Source organism: Ptychodera flava, chromosome 16, assembly GCF_041260155.1.
Source record: "Ptychodera flava strain L36383 chromosome 16, AS_Pfla_20210202, whole genome shotgun sequence".
Classification (NCBI taxonomy): Eukaryota; Metazoa; Hemichordata; class Enteropneusta; family Ptychoderidae; genus Ptychodera; species Ptychodera flava.
Genome location: NC_091943.1, coordinates 37138889 through 37165836, shown reverse-complemented (window position 1 = coordinate 37165836; position 26948 = coordinate 37138889). Strand labels below are relative to the sequence as shown.

At 37.7% G+C, this 26948-nt stretch overlaps 2 protein-coding genes across 5 annotated transcripts; both read left to right on the top strand.

Annotated features, from left to right (window-relative positions):
• Positions 1 to 1782: 1782 nt before the first annotated feature.
• LOC139114747 (glutamine synthetase-like) lies at positions 1783 to 11775 on the top strand. Of its 3 annotated transcripts, none has more exons than XM_070676632.1 (8): positions 1783 to 1989; positions 5595 to 5775; positions 6302 to 6463; positions 6772 to 6918; positions 7308 to 7435; positions 7781 to 7980; positions 8100 to 8280; positions 10530 to 11775. In XM_070676632.1, exons 2-8 carry the CDS (start codon positions 5610 to 5612, stop codon positions 10671 to 10673), a joined length of 1128 nt encoding a protein of 375 aa, XP_070532733.1. In that variant the 5' UTR covers positions 1783 to 1989; positions 5595 to 5609; the 3' UTR covers positions 10674 to 11775. The 3 variants fall into 3 exon arrangements, with proteins under 3 accessions (XP_070532733.1, XP_070532732.1, XP_070532731.1); XM_070676631.1 differs by lacking the exon at positions 1783 to 1989 and adding an exon at positions 3382 to 3629; XM_070676630.1 differs by lacking the exon at positions 1783 to 1989 and adding an exon at positions 4348 to 4520.
• Positions 11776 to 12889: 1114 nt separating this feature from the next.
• Positions 12890 to 25642, top strand: LOC139114746 (TRMT1-like protein). Of its 2 annotated transcripts, XM_070676628.1 has the most exons (8): positions 12890 to 13126; positions 13942 to 14024; positions 14698 to 14911; positions 17098 to 17310; positions 19855 to 20045; positions 20882 to 20960; positions 21684 to 22067; positions 24546 to 25642. In XM_070676628.1, the coding sequence occupies exons 1-8, from the start codon at positions 12918 to 12920 to the stop codon at positions 24691 to 24693; spliced, it is 1521 nt and encodes a 506-aa protein (XP_070532729.1). In that variant the 5' UTR covers positions 12890 to 12917; the 3' UTR covers positions 24694 to 25642. The 2 variants fall into 2 exon arrangements, with proteins under 2 accessions (XP_070532729.1, XP_070532730.1); XM_070676629.1 differs by lacking the exons at positions 12890 to 13126; positions 13942 to 14024 and adding an exon at positions 14114 to 14219.
• The last annotated feature ends 1306 nt before the right edge of the window (positions 25643 to 26948 follow it).

The following is a 26948-nucleotide window of genomic DNA, read 5'->3' as shown; positions in this document are numbered from 1 at the left end:
AATCTCCTTTATTTGTTTTGAGAATACCGTTTATTTCATCTGATCGTACGTCTATCGTTGTCTGCAGTGCTACCATGCCATAGGCCTACGCGAAACAAAACTTATTTGCGTTCTGTACATTTTGATTCGGGGGAAAGCTACTCAAAGCTCCGCGTAAAAAATTGGAAAATATGGAAGTTTAAAATTTGGAGAACGTAATGAAATTACCAGCGTCAGCAAGACACACTATACTGAAACAGTGAAAACGCTTAACAAGTCTCAAATGTTAAACGGTGTCTGATGTTTTGGTCGAGACTGCTACCATGGCATCGGCCGTCACGGACTGGAACACAAAATATTGATTGACATACTATTTCAATAAAGGCTTAGGTCTACTTTACTTTACTTTACTTACATTCTGACTGTTGTACTTCAGGCATGACAGTCGCCACTATGTGTATAATAGTGACGTCGACAATTCTGAGCAAGATTCTGATCGTACAGAGAGTTGGAATTTAAAACTTTCGCACACTTGATTTTAAGAAGATCTCACTTGCAAAGCGGCGAGTAATCATTGGTTTAGCTTAACTTATTTTTTCCCACATTTATTCACTTTCAACTCAATCGTACTCTAACCTTTTGAAAAATTCACACAACGTTTGAAAAGTTCTTCGCGTTAACATCGTTGTAATCTTTTGACGATATCAATTGCGACGAAGGATAGAGTTGAGGTCTCATGTCGCCTCATAATATTGGAAAGACGCATTAATAATGCTGATTTCCATGTGTGTGATCGAATCCCAGTCGGCGTCTTATTATTGCATGTACACCACTGTCTACAAGATGTGATTAGCTATTAACCGATCAACATTCTCAATTAATAGGCCTATACAAGTTGAATATCAACAAACAGATCAATTTAAAAAAAGAACAAACATATCGGCATCATGCGGTTGTCGTACCGCGCGTGTATATTGTCTGAATAATATTTTAATATTCTCTGACATTACTCGGTTTACACGTGGGTTAATTGTGACGTGACTGAGACACCTTTTGCCCGCGACGTGAAGTTCGGAAATCGTGACGTCACAACTCGACTCACATGATCGATAATATTCGATTCAAGGTTGATGATTGGGCTCACCATCGTTGATATGATCCTTTACATGTAATTTGAATCTATAGTGAGAATTAATTCGGATTCTATTTTTTATTGTTATTTGTTCGTCTTCCGGGGCGGATTCGATATCTCAGTGCAAATGTCTATCTGCGAAGTACTAGTTGGATTTGTATTTGATTCTCAATCCATTTCTGACAATCAACTGTTCATTACCAGTGAAATGCTACGCTTTGGTTCTGTCTAATATGCATTCAGATTATTTATGATCCGCACAGAATGGAACGAAGTTAAACCTCATGCCAAACCAAACTCATTACGTTTAAATTTAGACGCTGTCCCTCAACGAAAGTCTGAAAGTAGGAAAATACGACGAATTAATGAAATGAACTTCCCCAAACTCGATAATTGTTGAGTTAGAAGTTTATTATAAACTGTTGAAACCACAAACATTTCAAAGCAAATTCTAAATGATTGTAAGCTTTTATCGGCACATAAATTAAATTTAAATTTTGAGCTGTGCCGACTTGCGCACGATAATCGAATTCGCGAATAGGAGCTACCCTCTACCCCCCCCCCCCCCCCCCCCCCAATGCCCCAGGTTCATGAATGCTGAGCACAGTGAGTTTCGTTTTCCGGCCGTGCGCAGCTTTATTGTGAATCAATTAGTTCGTTCTGACCAATCGCCGGTTGACCAAGAGGCAAGTCACTCGCCAGCTACATGTGATGATGTATGTAGGTGTGCTGTTTTAACTACAAATTCTACATTACGCCATACACCTTTGGATCAACAAGACTCTCCGAATCTGCGCAGTTTGATAGTAATTATCCCTCGAAAATCGAAGACAACAAACATTCCCAGCTTTCCTGAAAAGTGTCTACATCAATCACAGGTAGGTGTACCATAGTAAGCTTATACACTGGTATTGCCGTTGTGTGCTATTTGTCATGATCAGTATCTTGATTTGATTCTCACTGAACCATTTCACAATATCATATTTTACCTGTGGCCACTTTAGATTTCAAAGGAGGGTAGGGCCTAAGCTTAGTACTAGACTTCGCCATTCATTCGAGTGTCGCGCTACGGTTTCAAAACATTTTCTATGAGTTCAGGCTTTACAACTTAGTAATTCCGGCACGTGCTTTGCATTAACGAATATCATGCGAGGCTAGAGAATCAACGTTAACAACGGACACACAACTGAGAAAATTCGACTTCTTGACTGAGGGATACTACTATAGCTGCAGGAACTGAAGCGTCTTAACCTATCTAAAGTTCGACATGGTATCATTCATGTCAACAAAATCAAAACGGTCAAAGTCAGATCCTTGAGAGAAATCTCGACGATCCCAGACAAGTATTTTGTGGTTCAATCAATTACGTAGGCTTACCTCAAAACTTTTCCCATTTGATTTAAACATTACGGTCTACGATTTAGATTTGTAAATGAATGGGGAAAAGTTTTGGAAATTAATTTGCAAATATTTTCACATAAATAAGGCCAAAGTAATTAAATTCTTTGTTTTGCGTCCACTCTAAATGGCAAAAGGTATGCGTCTAAGCGGCTGCAAAACACACACAAGAAAATTAACACACTGTAATTTGATTGCAGCAAATAAAAATTGTAACAAAAGTTTTGTTCAGAAGCTGTCATGTCCTAAAATTTCCTATTCAAATACATTGTGTGTATTTTTCATGAAAACCGTAAAAACCTACGCGGGTGGGGACACAAAACAAAGAATTTAATTACTTTGGCCTAAATTAAAAAAACCCCTCAGGATTTATAAAATCTCAAACACAGTCCCTCCACAAAAGGACTGTGTCTCAAATAACCACCTTGAGGGTTCAGTTTTGCAAAATAATCGGTGTCGACCACGGAGGTCTCGCTTTTACCTCGGGCTGGTTGGAGCAATGCAGAAACGGGAAGACGTTGATTCGACTTAAAAGAAAAATGAAACTGTGTAGGCCTACTTCAATTCAGTTTACTTGGATTTTAATATCCATTTGATGGTGTTCAGTTTTGGACATGTTGTTCTTTCATCTGAAATGTACCATACCACTCTCTGTCAGTGTGTGTTGAGTAATAAAAGATTGACTGATAAAAATTCAACTTCTTCAGAGACAGTACTGTTACAAGTAAAGTCACATGCATCAACATAGCAGTTTTTCTCGTCTATGATGTTAGCTATCATGCAGGGGCCGGGACGATACAAACGCATCATTGAATATTATAATTATGCTGTATGTAGGGAAGCGGCATGGCACTCGTTAGCAGCGTGCTCACAATAACTACTTGCCTTTGTCTGATGCGTGTATCCTGACCGTCAGGTGACCTTAATATATACCACGTGTGTTTGTCGTGTTTGGAAACAACCGTGCCCCTGGAAAACTGTCATTCGCAAACCGTGAAACATGTAAACTGTACCTTTGATCGCGGTAAAGACTGCCATGCCAGCGCAATCCCACGATCTCAACTTGTTTATCTGTGGACGGACGGATGTACATGTTTAAGTTAAATCATGACAGCATTGTGTAAGTTTGCTAATTGTGCTTTTGTGTTGTATTTGGCAACGTGTGACAGCTAGTCTCGATCATCAACTCATTCTAGGAAAAAAGCCAAATTTTTATAATTAGTGGCAGGAATTGCATAAAATTAATTAAATCAATGTGCTGAGCACAGTACGAATCTCTTCCACCACTCTTCCGGGGCATCTAAGTTTATTATTGTGACCTCAGAGTGAGGTCACAGTGGCTGCAATCGCACTTTCGCAAGTTACTCCCGCCGCCAGTATAACATGTATTTATATTATGGTCGACGGTTATGTCCACCTTATATGCTGGGCTTTCACCATTCCTTGTGTCTCTTCATACATTTCTGCGTCGGTCGATACTCCTGAATTTATAGCGTCGCGCATTGGAGAAGTGTTCCGAAATGTTGGAAATCCTTTACGTTTGTCAATTTATTTCAGCGCAGGCTTTCTTATGTCAAGGGTTGAAAGTGAATACTTGATATTTAAAAACGTATTGGAAGAAGTGAAAATGTAGGTAGAATATACTGTACATTTGAGTGGATGGTTGATTTTTCACGTGAGCGACACATTGTCTTCTTGTACGCTCCTCGATACACTCAGTCAGTGATCACGCATCGAATCCAAGAAAAAAGCGCGGTTTATATTCCAGCCAATAGTTAGGCCAGGGCGTCACCTGCATGATCCAATCATCGCTTTGGAATTTTTTGGTCACGACTGCGAAGAATGTTCGCATACTGTTCACGTGACCTAGTAACGCTACGTCACGCTCATCATATTAGTGACATAGTGTGTCGCCCAAGCCTGCTATGCGAACGTACTAGCCAGTAGTTGTCTGTCTCAGGGAAAGAAACTTCTACTTTTGCAATTTTCTTGTGTGTAGCCCCGGCTGACCGTAAGTATGAACTAACTATATACCATAAGTCCGTCAACTTGGACATAAACTGTGTTTTAACGAGTCATCTGTTGGCTGATGCAATCGTCGTAAACCAGCATGTTTGTACTGAATGATGAATGGGGACTGCCACAGCACATAGAAATGTGTGTGTGAATGACGGAAGCCGGAAAAGAGAACAAATTCTACTGAAATCATGAAATGTGGTACGGATTTTGTAATTGAACAAAATGTAGCGAGATTTCCACGTACATTTACTGTTAAACCCTACATCCTTCGCCCGTTCTCGGGTGTGTATGAACTCCGAAAAATTTCGCGGAATTTTCCTGCGTACGTTACGAGTGGCCCGCCGGCCGCCTTGGACTGGTTAGCGCGGCGTGTATGTATATGTACTTGACTTGTCTGGCGATTGCCATGCCACGAGTACAAACACTGCTGACTACAAGATGTAAAGTATAACACTGTGGCGTATCCGTCAACGTGGCACGATATAAAAGGAAAACGAAATGCTGTATTTTTTATGAGAAAATTTAAATTCAGCCGTTAAACTGGACCCCATGTACTCGTCCCCGTATTGTCACTGTCAATGACCTTGTTGTAGTATTTAACCGTGTACAGAAGAGAAGATGCTTACTTCGTTCGTATCGATTCGACAAATATCTTAGTCGTATTTTATTTTGATACATAATGTCACATCTCATTCCAAATTTTACGTCCCGCGATATCAAGGCAACGTACAGCGGAAATGGTTTTTGGCGCGATATATTTCCCGGGAATTCGCGCTTTCATAGCATCAGCTTAAGTTCATGGTCATTCGTAGTCCTTTCATTTTTCATAGCTTATTCGCTGTTATATTGACCTGCTTTATTTCTACCATGGTCGGAGAATGGGACTGTGTTGATACTGTTTATTTTTGCGAATTTATTTTATAGTCTGTTTCAGTTATCGATCAAGCACTGGAGCTTAAAAAGCTCCAGCATAAGTTCAGTCGCTCGAAGTTGAAGTCAAAATCGGATAGTGCTGCATTCTTCAAAAAAAGAATCTTACACCTCTTTCTTTTTGATATTGCACCAGGATTTGCTGAACAAAATGTCAAGCTCTAATGCAGCGTATACTAACAAGGAGGTACTCCATCGGTACATGCAGTTGCCAACGCATGGAAATGTCCAGTGTATGTACATTTGGATAGATGGCACTGGTGAAGGACTTAGGTGTAAAACCAGGACAGTAGATTTCGAGCCAAAGGCCCCTGAAGGTATGCCAAATTTAAGTGTCTGATTTTAAGCAAAGTAATACTGAGCATGAAGTATTATATCCCTACAAAAACCTAGATTTGTCATGAACTAAATAATGTCATCAAATGTAAAAAGTTCAGTTATCACATAGACTTTACTGTTGGGTTTCAACTTCTGTTCTTGATATCTTAATTGAGAATCTTGTCATAAATCTTGAACTGTCATTTCTTGATATCTTAATTGAGAATATTGTCATAAATCTTAAACTGTATTGTCAATTCAGTAAACAAAAAAGTAATTGTTCAGTGTTGCATCAGCCGCTGAGCAGGGCATGAGAAATGAGGATATTCTATTCATTGCGTAATGCAAAATGACCTGAGTAGCAATTTTGAATTGAAGTCTAACTTTCACATGAAAAGGGACAGCAACAAACTTTGACTGAGTGTAGATAGAATGGTTTTCATTTTGTGGCATTGTGAATCAGTATCTCAAGGACATTGACGCATCAGTTCTAACCAAAAGCTGAATTTTGTCTCCATTTAATAGAGCTACCAGTGTGGAACTATGATGGTTCCAGTACAGGTCAAGCAGAAGGCAGCAACAGTGACATGTATCTCCATCCTGTAGCCCTCTTTGATGATCCTTTCAGACTGAGACCGAACAAACTTGTACTCTGTGAAACGTACAAGTATGACAAACGACCAGCAGGTAAAATGGGATTTTCTTGCTAATGAGATGTTACAAATGATTCTGTGTTATAGTAGGACCGAATGCAATACATTTACAAGAATGAAATGCACATTATCAATGATTGTGTCCTGAAAATGACATGTTTTTTTCATCCAGTGTTGGGTTCTGCTATCATTGGTGTGGTATCATTTTTTGATTACCAGCTGTTTTAATGATTGTTGTTGGACTTTTGATGTGTAACCAGTTTTCTACACATATTGCTTTGTCTATAGGTGATGATAATGGAAAAAATGTTTTGTTGAAGTATTTTAAAAACTTTTTTGCAGAAACTAACTTTCGACTGTCGTGTAGGAAAGTCATGGATCGTGCAAAGGACGAACATCCATGGTTTGGTATGGAACAGGAATACACACTCTTGAACCAAGATGGACATCCATTTGGTTGGCCCCAGAGGGGATATCCAGGACCACAAGGTAAAAAAAATGCACTTAGTGTTTGAGAAACATTTTGCTGGATATTTACCGTTTCTTGGCAACTTACATTTTGAACATCTGATATCATTATAAGCAGTGCAGTGTTCACAGCAGCCTGACATTAAAGAGAAACAGATGTTACCGGTACTGATACTCTATAAGAATTTTTTACTGGGATATATAACTAGCATATTCTGAAAATTATGTAACTGTACGGCAATTAATATACCCTCTACCTAAATTTTGTTTGTCATTTGTTAAATGTGATATACTGGGGTTTGGTAAATGTCAAATTTAGAAACCACATATTGTTTGCATGAATGTTAATTTATGACAATAGATGTAAGGTATCTCATATCTGAATTAAAACTTTGTAAATTCATTTTCAGGTCCATACTATTGTGGCGTTGGTGCTGACAAAGTATATGGTCGTGATATTCTTGAGGCCCATTACAGAGCATGCCTTTATGCTGGTGTTACGATAAGTGGTACTAACGCAGAAGTCATGCCAGCTCAGGTAAGACTTTGATGTACAAGGTGTACTTTTGATAATTCTGTTTTCTCAGGCAATCACAGTAGCAAGGGTCGAAGTCTTGTGTTGAGTGCAAACATGAAACCCATTGTTCTGTCAGGTCTGAATGTGCTTGCATACTGATGTTTGTAAAGTCTGTAACATACGATATTTGTCCTATTTAAAAATGTAGATTGTATCTATATCACCCCATATTTGAATTCTGTTTTCTTCTTCATTATTTATTTTAATCCAGTTTACAAAACTGCTTATTCAAACAATCAGACTACATGTAAATTTAGAATGCTGTCAATGTAATTTGACATTTCATTATCCGCTTTTCTCCCTCAGTGGGAATTTCAAGTTGGACCATGTGAAGGTATTGAGATGGGTGACCATCTGTGGATTGCCAGGTTTCTGCTCCATAGGGTTTGTGAAGATTTTGGTGTTGTTGCATCTCTTGATCCAAAACCTATGCCTGGAGACTGGAACGGAGCTGGTTGCCATACCAACTACAGCACTTTTGCCATGAGAGAAGAAAACGGAATCAGGTTAGTTTAATAAGATATTTCTCTCCTGAAGTATTGTGTTTTTTGTCTTTGAAAGTACAAATTTTATTTCCACACTTGTTTCAATGGGTAACATATGTTGTCATTTATTTGTATTGTAGGCATATTGAAAGTGCCATTGAAAAGCTGGCAAAGCAACACAAGAGGCATATCATGTTATACGATCCAAATGATGGACAAGACAATGCCCGCCGTCTCACAGGACACCATGAAACATCAAGTATCAACGACTTCTCAGCTGGTGTCGCCAATCGTGGTGCTAGTATAAGAATTCCACGCCAAGTAAGTGATTTTCATTCACAATGGTCCTTCCCGTGAATGGGTGGGGTTCCAAAGAAGTCCTATAAGGTTATTAGGGTGTGTCCCGGGCATTAGCAAGTTGTAAACAAACATTACTTTTGTTAACATGCTATTCTCTTTCATGGGTAAATTCAGTTCGTTGAAATTTTAAAAAGAGGTCAGGTAATGTTGCCTATCCTTGGCCATGATTTACAGTATTTTTCACCAAACTTTGTACAATGAGAAGTAATTCTGGTATTGAAAATAGTGTGTGATAGAACAAGGATTGTGTCTGTTACTAAGGCCCCTATAGATACATGAGTACGTTTTCTGATGCAATGTTTGTCATGACTGTTATGTGCACGTGTTCCTTGGCCAAGTGTTGTAAAAAATCTGCAGAATCAGAATTGATAAAAACATCTTTTGGGATGTAACAACTTTCTGTACCAATTCAGTGCATTTTCCCAGTTAAATTACGATTCAGAAATATAACAAAAATAGATTTTCTGTTGTTAGTTAGCCTTTGTATGCTTCGCTTTGGTAAACACGAAACAAATTTTGTGTCAGATATAACCTGGCAAATATAAGTTGAACTGCAGCCAGGTATGGAGATGTGAATAAACCGTTCAATGATGACATTTTGCTGAACAATCTGTAGTATCTAATTTAATGTTCACATTTTGATTGACACATTATAGATGTGTAAATTGCGGAGAATTTAAGAAAGGTTAAAGCTTTACACATCGTGTAGTGACATGTTTGCAGGAAAAATAACAGCTTTTAATAAGAATATTGTCTTCTAACAATGAATAATAAAAGTAGGTGTTACGATTTTGTAAAGGTCTCTGCAGTGTTCTCCCCAGGATCAAGCAAAAGCGTAGCGGCTAATTTGCATAATCATTTGCATATCATTAATTATATTTGCATATGGATATAAGCTTGCACATGCACCCACGCATTCATGTACACTCACAACAAAATGCAAATTGGTAACACACAAGTATGCAATTTGAACATCATGGAAACTCTTTATTACACTTAAATAAATCATCACAGTATAGTACAATTGCAATTAAAATAGAAGATTCAAACAGTAACTCACAGCAAGTTCAGATTGAAAGCAAGAAATGGTTCGTCTGATTGGAGTTTCATTAATACATATATTGCTAATAAAATTGTCAAAAATTGCCAACAAAGAGGAAAATTCATAAGTTTAAGCTTTACACAATTCAAATGTATTCATCACAGGATCAATTTCAACCCCCCCCCCCCCCCCCCGTAACTACCACTGCCAATGAACATCGTCGTTCGATTCTTGATTTTAAAAATACCACCAAGATGATCACAAGACATGAACTAAGTACGACTAGAATCACTCGAAAATCAGGTGTAAAATCTTTCAGAGAACGTGTCAGAGTGGAACCACACACGCGACGCCAGGATCGATGTCAACACGTTATAAACACGTCGGCCAACATGGCCGCCGCCATATTGGAATTTATGCAATGTGAACTCGATCGCGATCGTGATCGTACTCGGACAAAAAAAAAAAGATCATCGTTGTAAAATCATAATCAACCTAACTAGTCAACTGCTTCTTTTGTTTCTTTTGCGGTCCATTTCGTTGATCAAAGCATGGGAATGTGATCAAAGGCCCCGCTAGTGCTACACCGCCTAACTCTGTGAGTACTTGTCCTCGAGGTATACCGACTAAAGGTCTTTGTTGGTCGTAATAGTCATTGTAGAATGAAAACTTGTGAACAACCAAGCCGATTCTTCTATTGTTTTAACGTTCCTCTCAACACTTACGGACAAGTTATCGGACGCATACCATACTTCACACCTTCCACTCTTTCACGAGGTTGAAAGTTGCAGTGAGCGCTAATGTGTAGACAATGCATGCAACAGCTGATAGCTACGCAGAGCGCTAGCGTGTGAACTAAAGGATGGCGGGAATATTTAAAGCGTAGCGGGGAGAATCAAAGCGTAGCGGGGAGAGGCGAAAGCGTAGCGGGACCGCTACGCTAAAATGGCCTGGGGAGAACACTGCTCTGTAAGGAAACTTAAAATGTGGTTAGACTGTTTGTAGTATTTATACATTTAAGCATATTAAATGATGAAATAGAAATGCTCTATTTGCATATAATGGAGAATGGTCATACGAGTTTGTCAGTGTTGATATGTGAAGGTGTAAAGATTCCTATACCATTGTGGCTGCTTATTGACATATTTTACTATTTTGCTGTCTTCAGGTTGGTGAGGAAAAGAAAGGGTACTTTGAAGATCGTCGACCCGCATCTAACTGTGATCCATATCGTGTAACAGAAGCCATTGTCAGGACGACAATTCTTGATGACTGGGAAGAGGAGGCATGTGGCTATGATGATGATTACTAAACTACAAATTGACAAATCACTTTTACATGATGGAGATAATAGCATCCGATAGACTGAAGCAATATTAGACCCCTCTGAACCTCTTAACTTGCCTTTCCATTTGAACATCATGACTCTAATCTTTGGATTGGTAGTTGAAGTGTAAATTGAAGAAAAGGTTCAGTTGGCAAAACCTTTTCTCTGCATTTGTTTTATTCTTACATCTGGATTTTTTGCTCCATTCCTGTACAGTGCATTTCAGACCTTCAAATGTATTAACTCTAACAGAGTATTGCTAGCCATTTACAGCGTTCACCTGTCTTATATTTTGAATGTTTCATCTATTTTGCTAATGCTGAACTAGTTATCTTACATTAGAAGGGTCATCTTTACAGTAAGGTACATTTGAAAGTAAAGTACTTTACAAGCAATATTGTCATATTATTCAAATACTCTGAAGAGAATATTCTATGAAAACAAAGCTCACTTATGTTGTCCTATCACAACACTAATAAGGGATGAAATAAAAATGAACTAGCTGTGAATACTTCATTCCACATTTGTGGAAACTGAATAAAAGAGATTTTTACTGCGTTTACTAGAAGCCATGTGTTTTGGTCGCTTTGCAAAGCAAATATCTTTCCCTGAGATACGACACAAAAACATTGTCAGGTATGACAGTTGTAAGATCATCACTGCCAGTGTTTTTTTCTGTGCAAGATTAAAGCAAATCAAAATCTTTAATTTTAACCAAGTACCATCAGGTTTGTTATTTTCTGTAGGCTGTTCTTTTTGAGCTGTACAGGGTTTTAAAGGGTAAATTATGTCAAACAAATGTGAAAGACACCTTGGTGGCCAGGTGCTTACTCTACACAATTTTTTTTCCATGAAAAAAGTATTGTGGATGTTATTTCATACCACTCAACCTATCTACCATCTTAAGGCTGAACAAAACAAATTATTCCATCAAATGGCTAATAATGGTCAGCCAGACCAATTTAATGGTATTTTGTATTTATTGTTAATATAGTGAACATTTTTTTCTATCTCTAGCATTTTATCATTGACATTAAACTTTATGCCATTCCTTGTTCTCAATAAAATGCCCACTTTGTCACACTTACATTATGAAGACTTTGTTGAATTCCTTGCTGTGTGATCTTAGTTGTATGAGAAGATTGTAATATGTGATTGGAGTATAATAAGGCTGATCCAGTTACCTCTGAAGAGTTGGTCATGGCAGTGAAGAAATTTTTGTCTTAGTCTTGAAAAATGGCAGAACACTAACAGTGTAATCTAACACTCTGAACTGTAATCTGTTGAGTAGATATTACTGTGGGTGATGCAATTCTGACATGTGCAAGCCACGTGCTTAGACAGGTGTTCTCTACACAGTGTAATCATGAAGAACTTCAACACCCACTCCACTGGTGACCTAATTGATAAATAGCGTAAAGGGACTGGACAGAAATTACAGAGGGGGATAGCTTTCTCATAGACAACCTATGCACAGTGGATCAATCTACTAATCTGTATAAAATGACATTTTTGTAATACTCTGCTTACCTTCCTCATGGTACAAACTAATAGACCAGTGGATAAAATTGAAAGTGTCAACAGAAAGTTAAATGAGGACAGAAAAAATAAAAAGTATCTGCTTTGTCTATGAGTTTTTACCCTGAGGAAGGCAATCTGTGTATTGGTGAAACGTCTGTTCTTTAGTAAATAGTGTTTGTCTATCAAACATATAAATGTACAGGCTATATATAGCTTGTTCTGTAGAGGGAAAAAGGCCACATCTTGCCTTCCTTAGTTTTGCAAGCATTGATGACCCTCCCAAATGTCATAAAATTTCATGACCTTTCAAAACTGCTTGCACGAAAAATGGCAACCCTCCCTCCAAAAAAAAATTGGCCCTCCCCTCCCTTGTAATTTCGGCCCAGTCCCTAAGTTGCAAAAAGTATATCACACTTTATATGTTCTTGAGAAGACTACTGAAATTGTCAGAAATAAGATGCTAGGCCGTTTTTACAAAATTGTTCGGAGGTTTCTAGAAAGTTAGACCAAAAAAGGCTATCATTTAATACTGGTCAAAATCTATGCATGGACGTACCACAGAGGTATGTCCATCTTGAGAAGAACCCGAACATTGATCATATGGGATATAGGAGGAAAGCAGAAGCTGGTGGATGTAGTGGAAGTGCGCCCTCAAACACAGGCTGCACGAAGTAAAGGTCAATGTAGGTCATAGTTGAAGGGGCATGAATGCATGTAAGCAGCATGGCGAACGCGAACGTTACGACTGAACAGTCTGAGCAGAGTAGAGTGGTCACACTAAGCAGCGAAGTTAATGAAGAAAACTCAAGTTCTGAAAGGATAGCAAAGGAAAATGGAGTGGGAGTGATTTTAAATTCAGACCATCGTACTCCGGTGAAAACAACTACATTCTTTAACCCTAAAATGCGGATGAATAGGTGAGCGAAATATCGACGAACCTGTATTACACAGTGTATAACTAAATTATAAATTGGCCGAGGCTATTGACATACGCGTGGCAATAGACACTCCGTTATTAATTAGCCATGTGTATGCAAAAATCAGCTTATGTCTCCTATCTAAAACTAGACACTAATGGTAAAATCTGCCTACGGGGTCACATACAAGAAAAATAGTTGCCGTGTAAATGTTCCATTTTCAGAAAATTTAATATCTGACAGGTCTCAAAAGTGTGTTTTATGCACTCTGGATTACAACTTACAAGATATATCACTGTCTACCTGAGAAATATTGGTATGTCTATCTCCCTGTGTGTCAGTGTTATCTTTGTCGCTCAGCAATTCATCAGTACTGTCACCTGTGTTGATGAACTTGTGTCTCTTTATCATCTGTCTCTTGGCAGTGCACTTATCATCTGATGTTAGCATGGCTTGCCTCTTGTGTAATAGTAGACTTCAATTAGTAAAAGTTTCTGTGATATTGGTTTTGTGCTAGATTAGTTTTGCATCATTTTGTATTCAATGGTGGGTTTCCTTGTCACCCCTTGTCTGCTTCAAGCTCTGCTTGTGTACATGGTCTTACTACTGAAACTGATAGCTGCTCATAAGATAATAAAGTACTGGTGTAAAACAAGTCTTTTTGTTTTAGCTAGCATCCTTCTAGCTATTTAGCTGGTGCAAAAATGTAAGTGTAGTCAAAACTGAAAATACAGTATTTTTTTTTATGTGAATGTACCAAGGTGTTGAAATTTATATTACTTTTAATAATAATGCATTTTCATCTCTTTTTCAAGGGAGTTGGTGCTCTGTGCATTGTCATCATATACAAGTGACAAGGATAATCCTGTACAATGTTTGGATGCATTTGGTGCTACAGGTAGGACATTATAATCCTGTACAATGTTTGGATGCATTTGGTGCTACAGGTAGGACGTTATAATCCTGTACAATGTTTGATGCATTTGGTGCTACAGGTAGGACATGATAATCCTGTACAACGTTTGGATGCATTTGGTGCTACAGGTAGGACATTATAATCCTGTACAATGTTTGGATGCATTTGGTGCTACAGGTAGGACATGAGATGCATGACTGTGTTGTCAGTTTTCCTGAGCAACATCTCGCATGCATAGATAGCCATTTGGCGGGGTCGACGATGCAGGTAGGGATGTCTAAACAAACCTGAGATAACAACATGCATACTAATTGGGACAAACACACTACATTCTTTCCTTCCAATATATCATTGATAAACAAGTAAAGCAAAGTTTCCTTATTGTTTTGGTTGTTTTCATCATTAAAGGAAATTTTGGTTGTTTTCATCATTAAAGGAAATAGCACTGATAGTTCATATACAGCTTCATGGCTCTGGAACTAACTGTGCACTCTGTATGGTTAATTAGAACTTTGATAATCCCTGTTTGTTGCTAATTACCCAGTTGTATAGAATTCAATAACCTCTGTCAGCGAACAGTTTGTAATTTTGTCAACATGATTCAGAAACCTTAAATTTAATCTGAATTCAAATGCTGTGTGTTTTGTACATTAAGGTATGATGGGACTCCAGTGGGTAAAACACTGTAGCCATGCAGTGAAAGTCACAATATCAGATATCAATGAAAAATCCGTGGAACTGATCAAGGAGAACAGCCAGAGGAATGGAGTGAATGTGAAAGGAAGTGAGCAGATAAATGAAGAGATGACTGTTGAAGTCATGAAGAGTGATGCCAATGTATTACTTCATCAGAGAGCATTTGATTTTATGTGAGTACAACAATCATGGTGACCTTGAAGAATCAGTGTAATGCCTGTATTTTTCAATGTTAAAATCAACCATTTTATAGAATGATGACCAGATAATAGCATTTCTGAATATTATAATTACCAGTCATAGACTGATGACCAAATATTTGCAAATCAGTTATCATTCAATTATTAAGAACTCATTTTGTAGGAGAAGATATATCCCCATACTCAAAAGGTTTTACTCTTGACACTTTTCCATAAATCACTGAAACCAAATGTTTTCACAGGAAGTCTGCATTGCTGATGTCAACATCCATTACATCACAGTCCCTCCATCATTGTACCCACCAGTTGAGATACGTCTGTCCTTTCTATTGTTATGATCCTGGTTAATATGTTTCCCGATGATGCCAGGGATTAGGGCAACATTTGTGTTTCTCATCTCCCGACCAACTGTAACTTTCAGCTCCGACATGAAAAAAAATAAAAACTTTTTTATTTGCGCTGCCTCTGAGGCGATCATCCTAGCATGTACTTAAAAATTGTAAAGACTAAAATGAGAGAACACTGAACTGAAAGACAAGACATTGCAGTGACTGAACGGACAGATCATTGAACTGAAACAAATACACTTTTTTTGTACCAAAGACACAAAGTCAGCCATTTTTCATGAATTTTGTTTGATATGAGATACTACTAATGTTGTTTAAATTTTAAAAATTGTAGAGACTGAATGAACAGAACATTGAACTGAAACAAATACAATTTTTTGGTACTTGTTTTTTTTTCACCCACACGCCCTGCCAGAGTATTCCTCTGGAGATGAGAAACAAAAAAATAATACTGTCACCCTTATGCTGATCAAGTTGTGAAATGCAAACTGGCTGGTGTATCTATACATGTATATAATTTAGCACACAAATTGCATAAATGCTACATCATTTTCTGCCTGAATGCATTGAAAAAGTGCTTTGAGCATTCACAATATTACATATGTTATTGGTTTGATCATTGCAATCAGCAGTCTGAGTTGATGTGGAAAAAGTTCGGTTGTTTTATTGAATTTGACAACCTCCAGACATGGTCACTCACTGAATTGACAATACTACAGAGTGTGCACCAAGGGACTAACAAGTGTACAAACACTTGTACACAAAAGCAGACATAGTTTTTGATATGAAAACAACACAAAAAAGTTGTGTCTGAAATTCTGGTCAATGTGTAAAGAATTGTAATCACTTCAAAGACAACAAGAGTCGTACAAAAGAAGGAGGTATTCTGAGATCTTTACATGAGTGACAACAGATGCAATAAAAAGTTTGGATATAAACGGTAAATTCTGGTACAATTTTATTGCCCTATTAGTTAACAACAAGCACCTCTGGGACTTTTTGAAAAATTTAAGATGACTGAAGGTGGCCACCATATCCCTTTTACAGGCAACTCCAAACACTTTCACAAAAATAATTTCAGTCATTTATTTGGTGTATACTCATACAGACATACAGAAAGTTGTGTATATCTTCCATACACCAACATTGTAAATAGGAATTATGCAGGGTCCTCCGCAATGAAAAAGTCACAAACTTCATCATGACTAGACACTCAATTATAAACACAAGACTAAGCAAGCCAATGAATACTAAAAATTGAACTGCAGATTTCTCGTAGAAACAATGAATCATTACCTCTATCCTCTATCATGACTCTATCTATTCAATAAAGACTCATATTAACAATGAATCATTGGAGAAAATGTGTTCACTTATTTCCATTTTACCAGCAAATCAATGTGATCGTAGAGTTAGCAGTATCGGGAAGATCTGATCAGAGAAATTAAACTAAAAACTCCAGATCAACCAAAACCATACACATGATTTTTGCAGGAAGCAATGACACCTATGACATCATCATGTGCCAACAACCCATAACCAGCATCTTAACAGCAGCATATAGGCCGAGGCATTTCACAAATGATGGATGGAGGGACTGTGTCTGAAAAAGAAGTCATTGGACTGTCCAGTGTCCTCTTTTTTACATCCATGGTTAATGTTTGTCATGGAAATGTTTAATGTAATAATTATTTATCATAATTAATAGATTAATGTATTGCTTGCCGTCCCCTGTGGTACAAATGTAGCCATCGTTGTTTTACAAGTGTTTGGTCCTGTATTACAACAACATGTTTGTATATATTTTTCAAGCCACTTAGATCCGTATGGTACATCTGTGCAGTACTTAGAAGCAGCGTTTCATCATGTCAGCAACCATGGCATTGTTTCAGTAACATCAACTGACGTCAGCTCTTTATTTGGTAAGAGTGATAACGTGACACTCAGAAACTATGGAGGATATTTGATGAGAACTGAATATTACAGAGAACTTGGAGCAAGGATGCTCTTACAGGCAGTGGCAAGGTGAGATGAAATAATGCATAATACATAATACAGCAAGAAAAAATTCCCTACTATAACAGACCCTGTACAGCTCCTATCACAGAGCTGTGGTAGAGCTGTGTGACAGCAAAGACGACATAATGCTATGGCAACAGTAGCAATACAGGTCTGTATTCAGAGCTGTGAAGAAATCATTGTAGATGGTTGCTGAATGTGAACAATGAAACGCGGTGATCCTCTATCAATTAATTTTTTAAACATTGACCAATGATTAACTCTATCAAAAGCCTTTCTGGCATCAAGAAAGCAAGAGAAAACTGGCGAATTCTGTCTCTTATACAGGTCAATTATCTCCTTTAAAATAAAAATACACATATCAGTGGAGTGATTCCTCTTGAAGCCAAACTGAAAGTCATTAGTATTTATGTATCTGTCAATACGGGACAAGATGCAAAGTTCAAATGCCTTAGACACAATTGTAACAAGAGCGATTGGTCTATAATTATCGACTGATGTGACATCATTTGTTTTGTCCTTGAATATTGGAAAAATTAATGCCTGCATAAATTTGTCTGGTAAGTACCCATGAACAAAAAATACTGTGAAACACAAACTTAACAAAACAAAACAACGATAATTTGCATAAATAAGATGTGTGTCACATGGCTTGAATTTCATGCTGGTATCAGTACATGTTGTGTGGTGACACTTCTGTGCAAAGTTTCATATCCACTATGAGTGCCTGAAATTCTACACCTTATATCGCTGTGCCTTTATAGACACATAGACACACTTCAGACCTGTGGCCTCGCCAATGGATACAGTCAGCGAATTAAGTGGCTGTATACAGATAAAGTACAGTATACACAAATTTACAACCTGATTAGAGGGGTTACCAAACAAATCTGTGGCGGGAACTGATCAGGGCTAAGATATTGGTTGATATTACAGTTTACAACCCTTTTCAGAATTAGAGCGCGAAGCCAATGCGGTGAACTGCAATAAAACTGCTCACACTAATTAGTTTCAGCTGTAGCCAGCTGGCAAAGTCGACAACATTGTATGTTGCATGCAAACAGTTTGTCTGGGGAAGTTGAAATAAAAAAGATTTGTACATGGACCAGTGCATGGTAATGTTACATTGTATCTTAATCTTGAACACAGGGTGCCAATCGTAAACTCTCATTTACAACTCGAGCCTCAGACAGAGCTAGTTTTGCCTTTGTACAAGCAGACTTTTTGGTCTTTATCAAGTATTCTTGTTCAACACCAAAGTGGCCACGGCTACAGCTGAAACTAATTAGTGTAAGCAGTTTTATTGCAGTTCACTGCAGTGGCTTCGCGCTCTAATTCTGAGAAGGGTTGTAATATTGCCTACCATCATCAGCTCAGTCTGCCCACAATTCTCAACCCTGCCTCTATCATATCAAGGGTTAAATATTTGAGACATTCTTTTAGCTGTCAACAACTTGTGACAATAATGTGTTATTTTTAACATTTTCAGCTGGAGTGGTTGGTCTGACAAGGAATTGCATGTACATAGATCCGTACCTGAATTCACAGCCAATTCTTTGTAATGTTCTAATGCCAAAGTGTGTTTCACAAGCATGTTCTTTTCTGCATAGCACAGTTTTTCCAAAAAATGAAAGCTGATAACTGATGTCATCAAGCCGTGTGAGATGTTTTTCCAAAACGAAAAGATATCAATGCCTTTCAATGTATTACCATCTTCCAGTTAATGTAGTAGTTTTGTAACTTCACTGCTGGCAAATTTCACTCAAATTAAAAACTATCAAAGGTTGGCCCTGATGTAAGATGACACAATCACAAGAATCATGGGACACCTGTGTTGTCGAAAATTTTATTCTTATTGCACTGCAATAATGCATGTGTAACAGTGTGCAACTTGTGACCACCTTCAGCAGTCCAATGCTGGAGCCATTAACATAACCTTTTTGGAGATGAGTGGTTTGTAATTAATTTTTCCTTGATTTCTATGAGCAACTATGGTAAAAGCGATGGTTTTGCACACCTAACTGTAAAGTGTGCTTCTACCTACTATCTAGATGTGTTTATCATATACATATGCTAGATCTTAATAGCGTAGCTGAGTTTAATATGCCTGGTCCAGCATTGCGTAAAAGAATGCCAAAAATTTCAAAATTTGAGTGATCCTAATTGTTTGCCTTCTGAGGCATTCACAAAGCACTTGATGAGACTGTTTCCATTACATGTGTCTCAAGTAATAAGAGTGAACGTCTGTGTTAATATCTTTGAAACCTTAACCTTACTTTTTGCTTGGCCAATCACTTCCCCATCTGCTGAGTCTGTTAAAAGCAGTGTTGAGCCAAAACCTACAATGAATATGGTGTGAATACCCAGTACGGATCAAAGAAACCTGTCAGGTTCATTTTAGAAAACCAAGTTCCACTATAATTGCCCAAATGAAAACCTCATCATTACTGGAGTATTTTTACCTTTTTTCAAGTGGTCTTAATTCATGATTCCATGAAAGAAATTCTTATTTCACTTTCTGTCAACTGTGAGCTCTTCTCTTCATTTCAGAGCAGCAGCAAAATGCTACAAAGGCATTGAAGTTTTAATAAGTATAACTGTGGAACACTTTGTGTTGGTCATAGTGAGAGTACACAGAGGTGGTAAACCTGCCGACAACAGTGTCAACCAGATCAAGAGGCTTCTTCACTGCCGCATCTGTGAAGATCGAGTTTACATTCCAACAACAACATCAGTACCAGGTATGGAACCAATGGCTGTCAACCAGTCAATGGGAAACTGGAGTGATCTCACTGTCTGCAAGTTCTAGATTTTGGTCTCTGCGAGTGTGTAGTATCGATGTTATGATATTCATGTGTGATTAAAGAGCAAATTCAAAATGTACCGAGAATAGGCACTTTCACTGTGATTTTTGTGATTTTTTTGTCACTTGCCAAACGGTATGGGAAGACATTGCAGTAAAAATTCACATCATACAGATAGAAATTTCTGTTGAGAACTTCAGCACAAATTTCACAACAGCCTATAAATTTGAAGTTGATTTTATGGGTGTTTATTGGTAGCAGTTGTGAATGATCCAGTCTATGTTTGATGGTACAGGATTGTCTTTGTGAATCTGATGAAATACCAGAACTTTTGCAGTAAAGTTCTTGAAAAAGTTGCTAATCAAAAATGAAGTTCAGGGGCAAATGCTCTGCTGAATTCATCAGTGGCACAAATATTTTTTATGAAGAAGAGGGTTCAATGTTGATGAAAATAATTGTTCAGCATGGAGATAAAACAAACGTTTGACAAAGGATTCTGATTCTTCACGACAGTAGTTTCATGAGTATACAAAGTTGAAAATGCATAGGACTCATGATCTATTCAGAAATCATTGTAAAAGAAGAAAAGAACTTCAAATTCTCCACTTTCCTCTTCTTACATTTTGCTTGAAGACATAAAATGTCCTCAAACAAAATGGAAAAAGAGAAAAGTAAGAGGTAAAGACAATCCTGTGGAATTCTCAATGTTCCAACAAATCACCAAACTAACAGACTTGTTTAGTGATTTCATTTTGTTTTCTGTGTCATTTCAGAGAGTAACTACAGCATCTTGAGATGTGATTGTCACAAGAATACACCAGGAAGAATTGCAGTAGAACTGGGACCAATATGGTGGGTTGAAAAACTTACACTGTTACCAATTTGAGTTTTTGATTTGTATCAAATACCCTTGGTACGTCATGTTCATCTGAGAAAAAAAAATTGTTTCTGGTCCTTGACATTCAGCAAAAGTGATGCGGCAAGACAGTTCTTTTTTTTTTTATCTCTTTTTAATATTCCTAACAATGCTGGTTTGGCACTATTGACACAACTGTTATTGTCTTTTATCACTGGCTGCATAAATACTTCCGTTTTCTGTTCAGCATTTTTGGACATGCAAACAGGGATATCAAGGATAGCTGTACTGATAAGTATGTAACCCCAAAAAAGCAATGGCGCACAGGTTGTGAAATGACATATTGCTCGGTGACCAGAAATCTTTTTCTGTTGGCCTAACTGTAAACTTCAAACATTTTCTTCAAAATATTGAAATATCTTAAATTGGAACAGACTGATAGCTATCCTGACAGACAAGCATCAGTCTGTCTTCAGCAAAACAAACTGTTGTGGGCAATTCACAATCCTGAAGGGGACACAAATCGTATGCAGTTACCCTCATGGCAAGTCAGTTTGTGTATACTGCTAGCCTGAGTCTTTCCTCTTGGCAGTTAGCTGTTGAGATAAAAAGTAAATTGCGATATGCCTGGTAAGGGGATATGCTCACTATTCTGTGATGTGAAAATTTTACTGGCTTTTAGGTTTGTGATTCACTAAGCTATATATTTTTGTCTGTAGGGGAGGCAGTATATTCAATGCACAGTTCATTTGTAGTATGAAAGAAGCTGCCACAAAACTGAATCTGAGCAATCAAGTACAGGGACTTCTTGACCTGGCATTGAGTGAAGCCGTGTGCTCTGTAAGGAGGAAACCTTTCCAGATTAGATCCAGTGTTGTAGAACCTGTCAGTAGCCTTGACGATGGTAGAAATGGAGGAACTGACAACATGTGTGGAAAGCGCCCTCAGGAGTTTGAAGCAGAGGATGTTCCAGCTGAGAAGAAAGCAAAACGAGATAGTGATATCAGCAATACAGATGTTTTTGAGGAAACTGATTATGACGGACAGCCATCGTTTTATTTCAATTTACATAAACACAGCCAAAAAGACATGAACACTCCAAAGTAAGTTCATAGATGATTATTCTCCATCATGGCACATTGCTTTCAAAAGTTATCCACTACTTCTGTTACAAAGCAAATATTTCAATCAAGAAATTCTGTCTTGTTTTTGTGTCATGCTTTATACCTTAGTATTATTCAAGCTGGTTCATTGCATACAGATCTGTAAAACTGAAGAGATTCGCTATGTTTCATCATGGTTAATGGCAGCTGTGAGATATCAACATTTGTATTTTGCAAATACTGAACACGAAAGTGTATCACAGCATTTACTGCGCCTCAGATCAGTTTACTGTGATCATTTATACTTGCTTCAAAATATTCTAGCTGACCTTTTAAGCTGAACTTGTAAATTCTATAGTATTATAACCATTTTCTTGTTAATCTACGATGGCCGCCCTTTTAAAATTTTACCCTTGGTAAAAACATCAAACATTCTGCCTCTTTTTATTCAGTATTTGATTAATTTAACCATCGTGTACATTTCTACCATGCACCTCTGTGCATTGGTGGTAATTTGTTCATTTATTGACATTTGTGTACAACACTTTGAAATTCATGAGTGTTTTGTTAGTCCCCACGGACACCGTCCAGGGGGACTTATAGGTTTGGTCATGTCCGTGCGTCCGTCCGTGCGTCCATCCGTCCGTGCATGCGTCCGTCCGTTCACGCAGATATCTCAGAGACGCCTGGAGCGATTTCATTCAAACTTGGTACAAGGATTATCACCTATGCCATACATATGCACGTCCATTTGTTTTACGATCCAATTCAATATGACCGTCTGGCAGCCATTTTGTTTCCTGTATTTGATGTCGGTGCGTATGTTCACGCAAATTTCTCAGTGATGCCAGGAGCGATTCCATTCAAACTTGGTACATAGATTACTCTATATGTTATACATATGCACATTGATTTTTGTTTTGATCTGGTCTAAAATGGCTGCATGGCGGCCATTTTGTTTCCTATATTTACGACTGTGCATTCGTTCACATAAATTTCTCAGCGATGCTGGGCGCAATTGCATTGAAAGTTGGTACCTATATTAATCCTTATCACATATATATGCATGCCGATTTTTGTAATGATTCGATCATAAATGGCTGTGTGATGGCCGTTTTCTTTCCTGTATTTGATATCCATCCACAGGGTCCCCAGGTATGATCCACAGGGGTTCCAGGATGAAATTAATATTAATGCTGTGTCTATGCATAGGGGCTCATGAATGCAGATATCTGAGATATTCCTGTGCCAATTCTTTTTAAACTTGGTACAAGGATACTACACTATGGCATACATATGCAGGTCTATTTATATTGGTGTGGCATGCATAATTAGGTCTAATTTGCATAATTCGAGATTAGAGCGCTGTTTCTGGTACAACTGTACCAAATTTGATGAAACTTTGTGCAGATGGTTTTAGTCCCCACGGACACCATCCGGGGGGACTTATAGGTTTGGTCATGTCCGTGTGTGGGTCCGTGCGTGCGTGCGTGCATGCGTGCATCCGTCCTTTCACTCATTTATCTCAGAGATGCAAGGAGCGATTTCATTCAAACTTGGTACAAGGATTACTTCATATGTCATACAGATGCATGTTGATTTGTTTTGTGATATGATCCAATATGGCTGCCGTATGGCCATTTTATTACGATTTTTTCATGTATAGAGGCATTACTCAGGCATGTTTCAAAGTTGGTATAGGACATTGACCAATGACATAGATATGCACACCAATTTGTTTTGTGATACAATCCAATATGGCTGCCTTACAGCCATTTTGTTTTGATTTTTTTCATGTACAGAACCATAACTCAGGCATATCTCAACTGATTTTATTCAAACTTGGTACAAAGACATTGACCTATGTCATACATATGCACGTCAATTTGTTTTGTGATACGATCCAATATGGCCGCTAGGCGGCCATTTTATTACGATTTTTTCATGTACAGAGCCATTACTCAGGCATGTTTCAACAGATTTTATTCAAAGTTGGTACAAGGACATTGACCTATGTCATACATATGCACATTGATTTGTTTTGTGATACGATCCAATAAGGCCGCCATGTGGCCATTTTATTACGATTTTTTCATGTCCTGAACTACAGCTCAGACATGTATCAAGCGAATTTATTCAAAAGTATTTTTATCACAGACCTAATGAAGAGGACTCTATCCTCTCTGAGGACCTGTAATCAAAGTACCCATTAACAAGTGGCGACTGTGTCATCAACGATGACTTGTTTTAATAATTGCAACAATGATGACAACAACAATAGATAAAAAATTGTGTATTTCCAGTAACCTGACATACTCAGTTGCACATGTTGAAAATACAAGACATCAAGTACGATTGACAAGAACACAATTTTAGGGTCTAATAATAATAATATAATGGAAACAACACAGAATTGAAAATTGATTTATCTTTATTAATTTAATGATGCTCATTTTGTTTTCAAATCTGTGCCAACAGAACAGCTAAAATGGTGCAGTTCCTTCAAGAGAGTGGATACCGGGCAAGCAGGACTCACTTTGACAATCTGGCTGTTAGAACAAATGCCACTCTGCAACAGTTTGTTGAGTTGCTTAGAAATAGAGGCAGTAAAACTTTAAAACTGTAGTAAAGAGACTGAAGAGTTTGGATGCAATGCAAAGGGAGTTTGGACGCAATGCAAGGGATGTACCACAATGAAGTTCATACAACCTGGAAAGACTGTGGTAGGAATGACAGAAATATTGCCATCTTAAAACAGTATGACCTATGCACATTGCAGAGAGGAATGATGTCACAAAGGATTTCCATTCCATGGAATGTGAAATGAAGTAGGTAGTGTGGTAGAAGCCACTGTGGAATGGTCTGTAAGAGTTATCATAGACACAATGGACTTTAAGTAGTGGATATTAGACTGGTAACATTCTCCACAATATACTTCGGAATTTCTTGAACAAGACATTCAAGATGACTTTTTGGACACCATTACTGACCTACTGTTTATTGCTTTTTGAACATAAGGGAACATTATTACTATGGTGACAGAATTAGTTCATCTTTGCCAAGAAATAAATTTCATCAACCGATTAGTTGTGTATGGTTTGTGGAATGTAAGGGTAACACCAAGGTGCAGAAATGAGGATAATTATTGATGTGATACCACATGGAATGTGCAATGTCATTCTTAATCCTTTGGACATGTAGGTCCAATGGACTAATTACATGGCCTTTGGCATGCCAAATACTGTTAGCTGTAGACACAGATATCTCACAAAGAGTCCTGTAACTTCTCTTTAAACTTGCTGGGATAATCACATTGGTTGAATATATCAAAATGTTTTCATGGAATCCCTTTAAAGTCACTTTTGAAGGATTTTAGTTAAAAATTTGTATATTTCACTTGTCTCAAAAACCACTTTCAGTAGTTGAACACTTTTATATTCTCCCTGTGTTCCTTGACTTGAAGTAGAGTTGGAGTTGTTCTTATTGTTACAATACATCTCTTTTACAATTTTCAAATAGTATTGTGTTGTATGTCAATTTTTGGCATAGTTCAATAAAAGTACAAATATTCGCTATGTCTGTATGCGCTTATTTAGGCTCAGCTAGAACAAAAAAACATGTCTCAGAATCTAAGTGACTGCCACCCTATTTTCATTTCACTCTTGTCTGTGTCGTCATGTCTTAAGCTTTTTTTTGTGTATTTAAATTAATCTCATAAATTACATTTCAATGATATTATTTTTATTGACTTTTAATAGTACACGCGTGCACTTTTTGTCACAATTACCTAATTGTTGGATTAACTTAGGAAGAATGACTACGGGAGACTGTGTACATTCAGTATGGGCAGAGTCTGCAATGCGATATGGGTGACTGGTGAGTTTATATCAGGAGATACTTCATTGGCACTGAGAAACTGAGATCAACATAGTGTAGCCATGACTTTGCTGACCCCATACTTGGTAATACCCATGATGCACTGGAGTTTGCAAAAATTTAACTGTTACTCCATGCCATTGTGTTTCGGTCTTGACAATTATTCACAGTATAATTTGTGTATTTCAGCTCTGAAATTTTTTGCAGGCAATTAAAATGATTCTCAGTTCCATGAAAATTTTTTCATTGAAAAGTGCAAAATCTACAGAACACATTTGCAGATTTCTGTAAACCAAAATACTTGTCTGCTAATTCACTAGACACAAGGTCTAGGGTTTTTACATGAAAACCTTAGCTTGAGTCTTTGTATTTGGTTATCTTCACATCTGCTAGAGGAGATGTAGCTATGACGTTAGACTGTCCACAGTCCCTTGCACCTTTTCTGTTTCTTATTGGTGTAGTCTTCTTGCACGTACGATGATGGGGAATCGCAAGTAAAGCGCCAAATGCAAGCCTGAGTGCCATAAGGCGTGAGGTATGCTTTCAGAATGCCCACCTCGCACCTTCAGCACTACACTTGCGATTCCCCCACCGTCTGACATTCAAGAGACTACACCAATAAGAGACAGAAAAGACAAGGCACTGTCGACAGTCTACTATAATGTGTGGACTTAGGAAGATCCCGTGAATTGGCATGCTCAGTAAATGATTAAGTTTTAATTAATCCTGAAAATGATAAATAGACAAAAAAAATGGCAAGAAGTGAAGAAGCCAACATGCAGCAGTTGATGAACAGTGAACTAAAGTACATTTTCTTAGGGGGTTCACTTTATGGAAATAAGCTCTATTCTTGAGAGAATAAGCAAAAGTAGGGAATGGAAGCTCATAAGTTTCGAGGAAGGACGTTCTTCTTTCATCTTCTTCCTCTGTATTCATACATCCCTCCAGACTTTGTCTTGTACTTTGTAAAATGAACACAAGATTTTACAGTTGTATTGAGACCCC

Coding starts and splice junctions, on each gene's coding strand:
- LOC139114746 (XM_070676628.1), top strand. CDS start 12,918: ATGCATGTAAGCAGCATGGCGAACGCGAACGTTACGACTGAACAGTCT. Junction 13,127..13,941: donor CCTAAAATGCGGATGAATAG/GTGAGCGAAATA, acceptor CTCTTTTTCAAG/GGAGTTGGTGCTCTGTGCAT. Junction 20,961..21,683: donor GTAGAACTGGGACCAATATG/GTGGGTTGAAAA, acceptor TTTTGTCTGTAG/GGGAGGCAGTATATTCAATG.
- LOC139114747 (XM_070676632.1), top strand. CDS start 5,610: ATGTCAAGCTCTAATGCAGCGTATACTAACAAGGAGGTACTCCATCGG. Junction 6,919..7,307: donor GGGATATCCAGGACCACAAG/GTAAAAAAAATG, acceptor ATTCATTTTCAG/GTCCATACTATTGTGGCGTT. Junction 7,981..8,099: donor AGAGAAGAAAACGGAATCAG/GTTAGTTTAATA, acceptor TTTGTATTGTAG/GCATATTGAAAGTGCCATTG.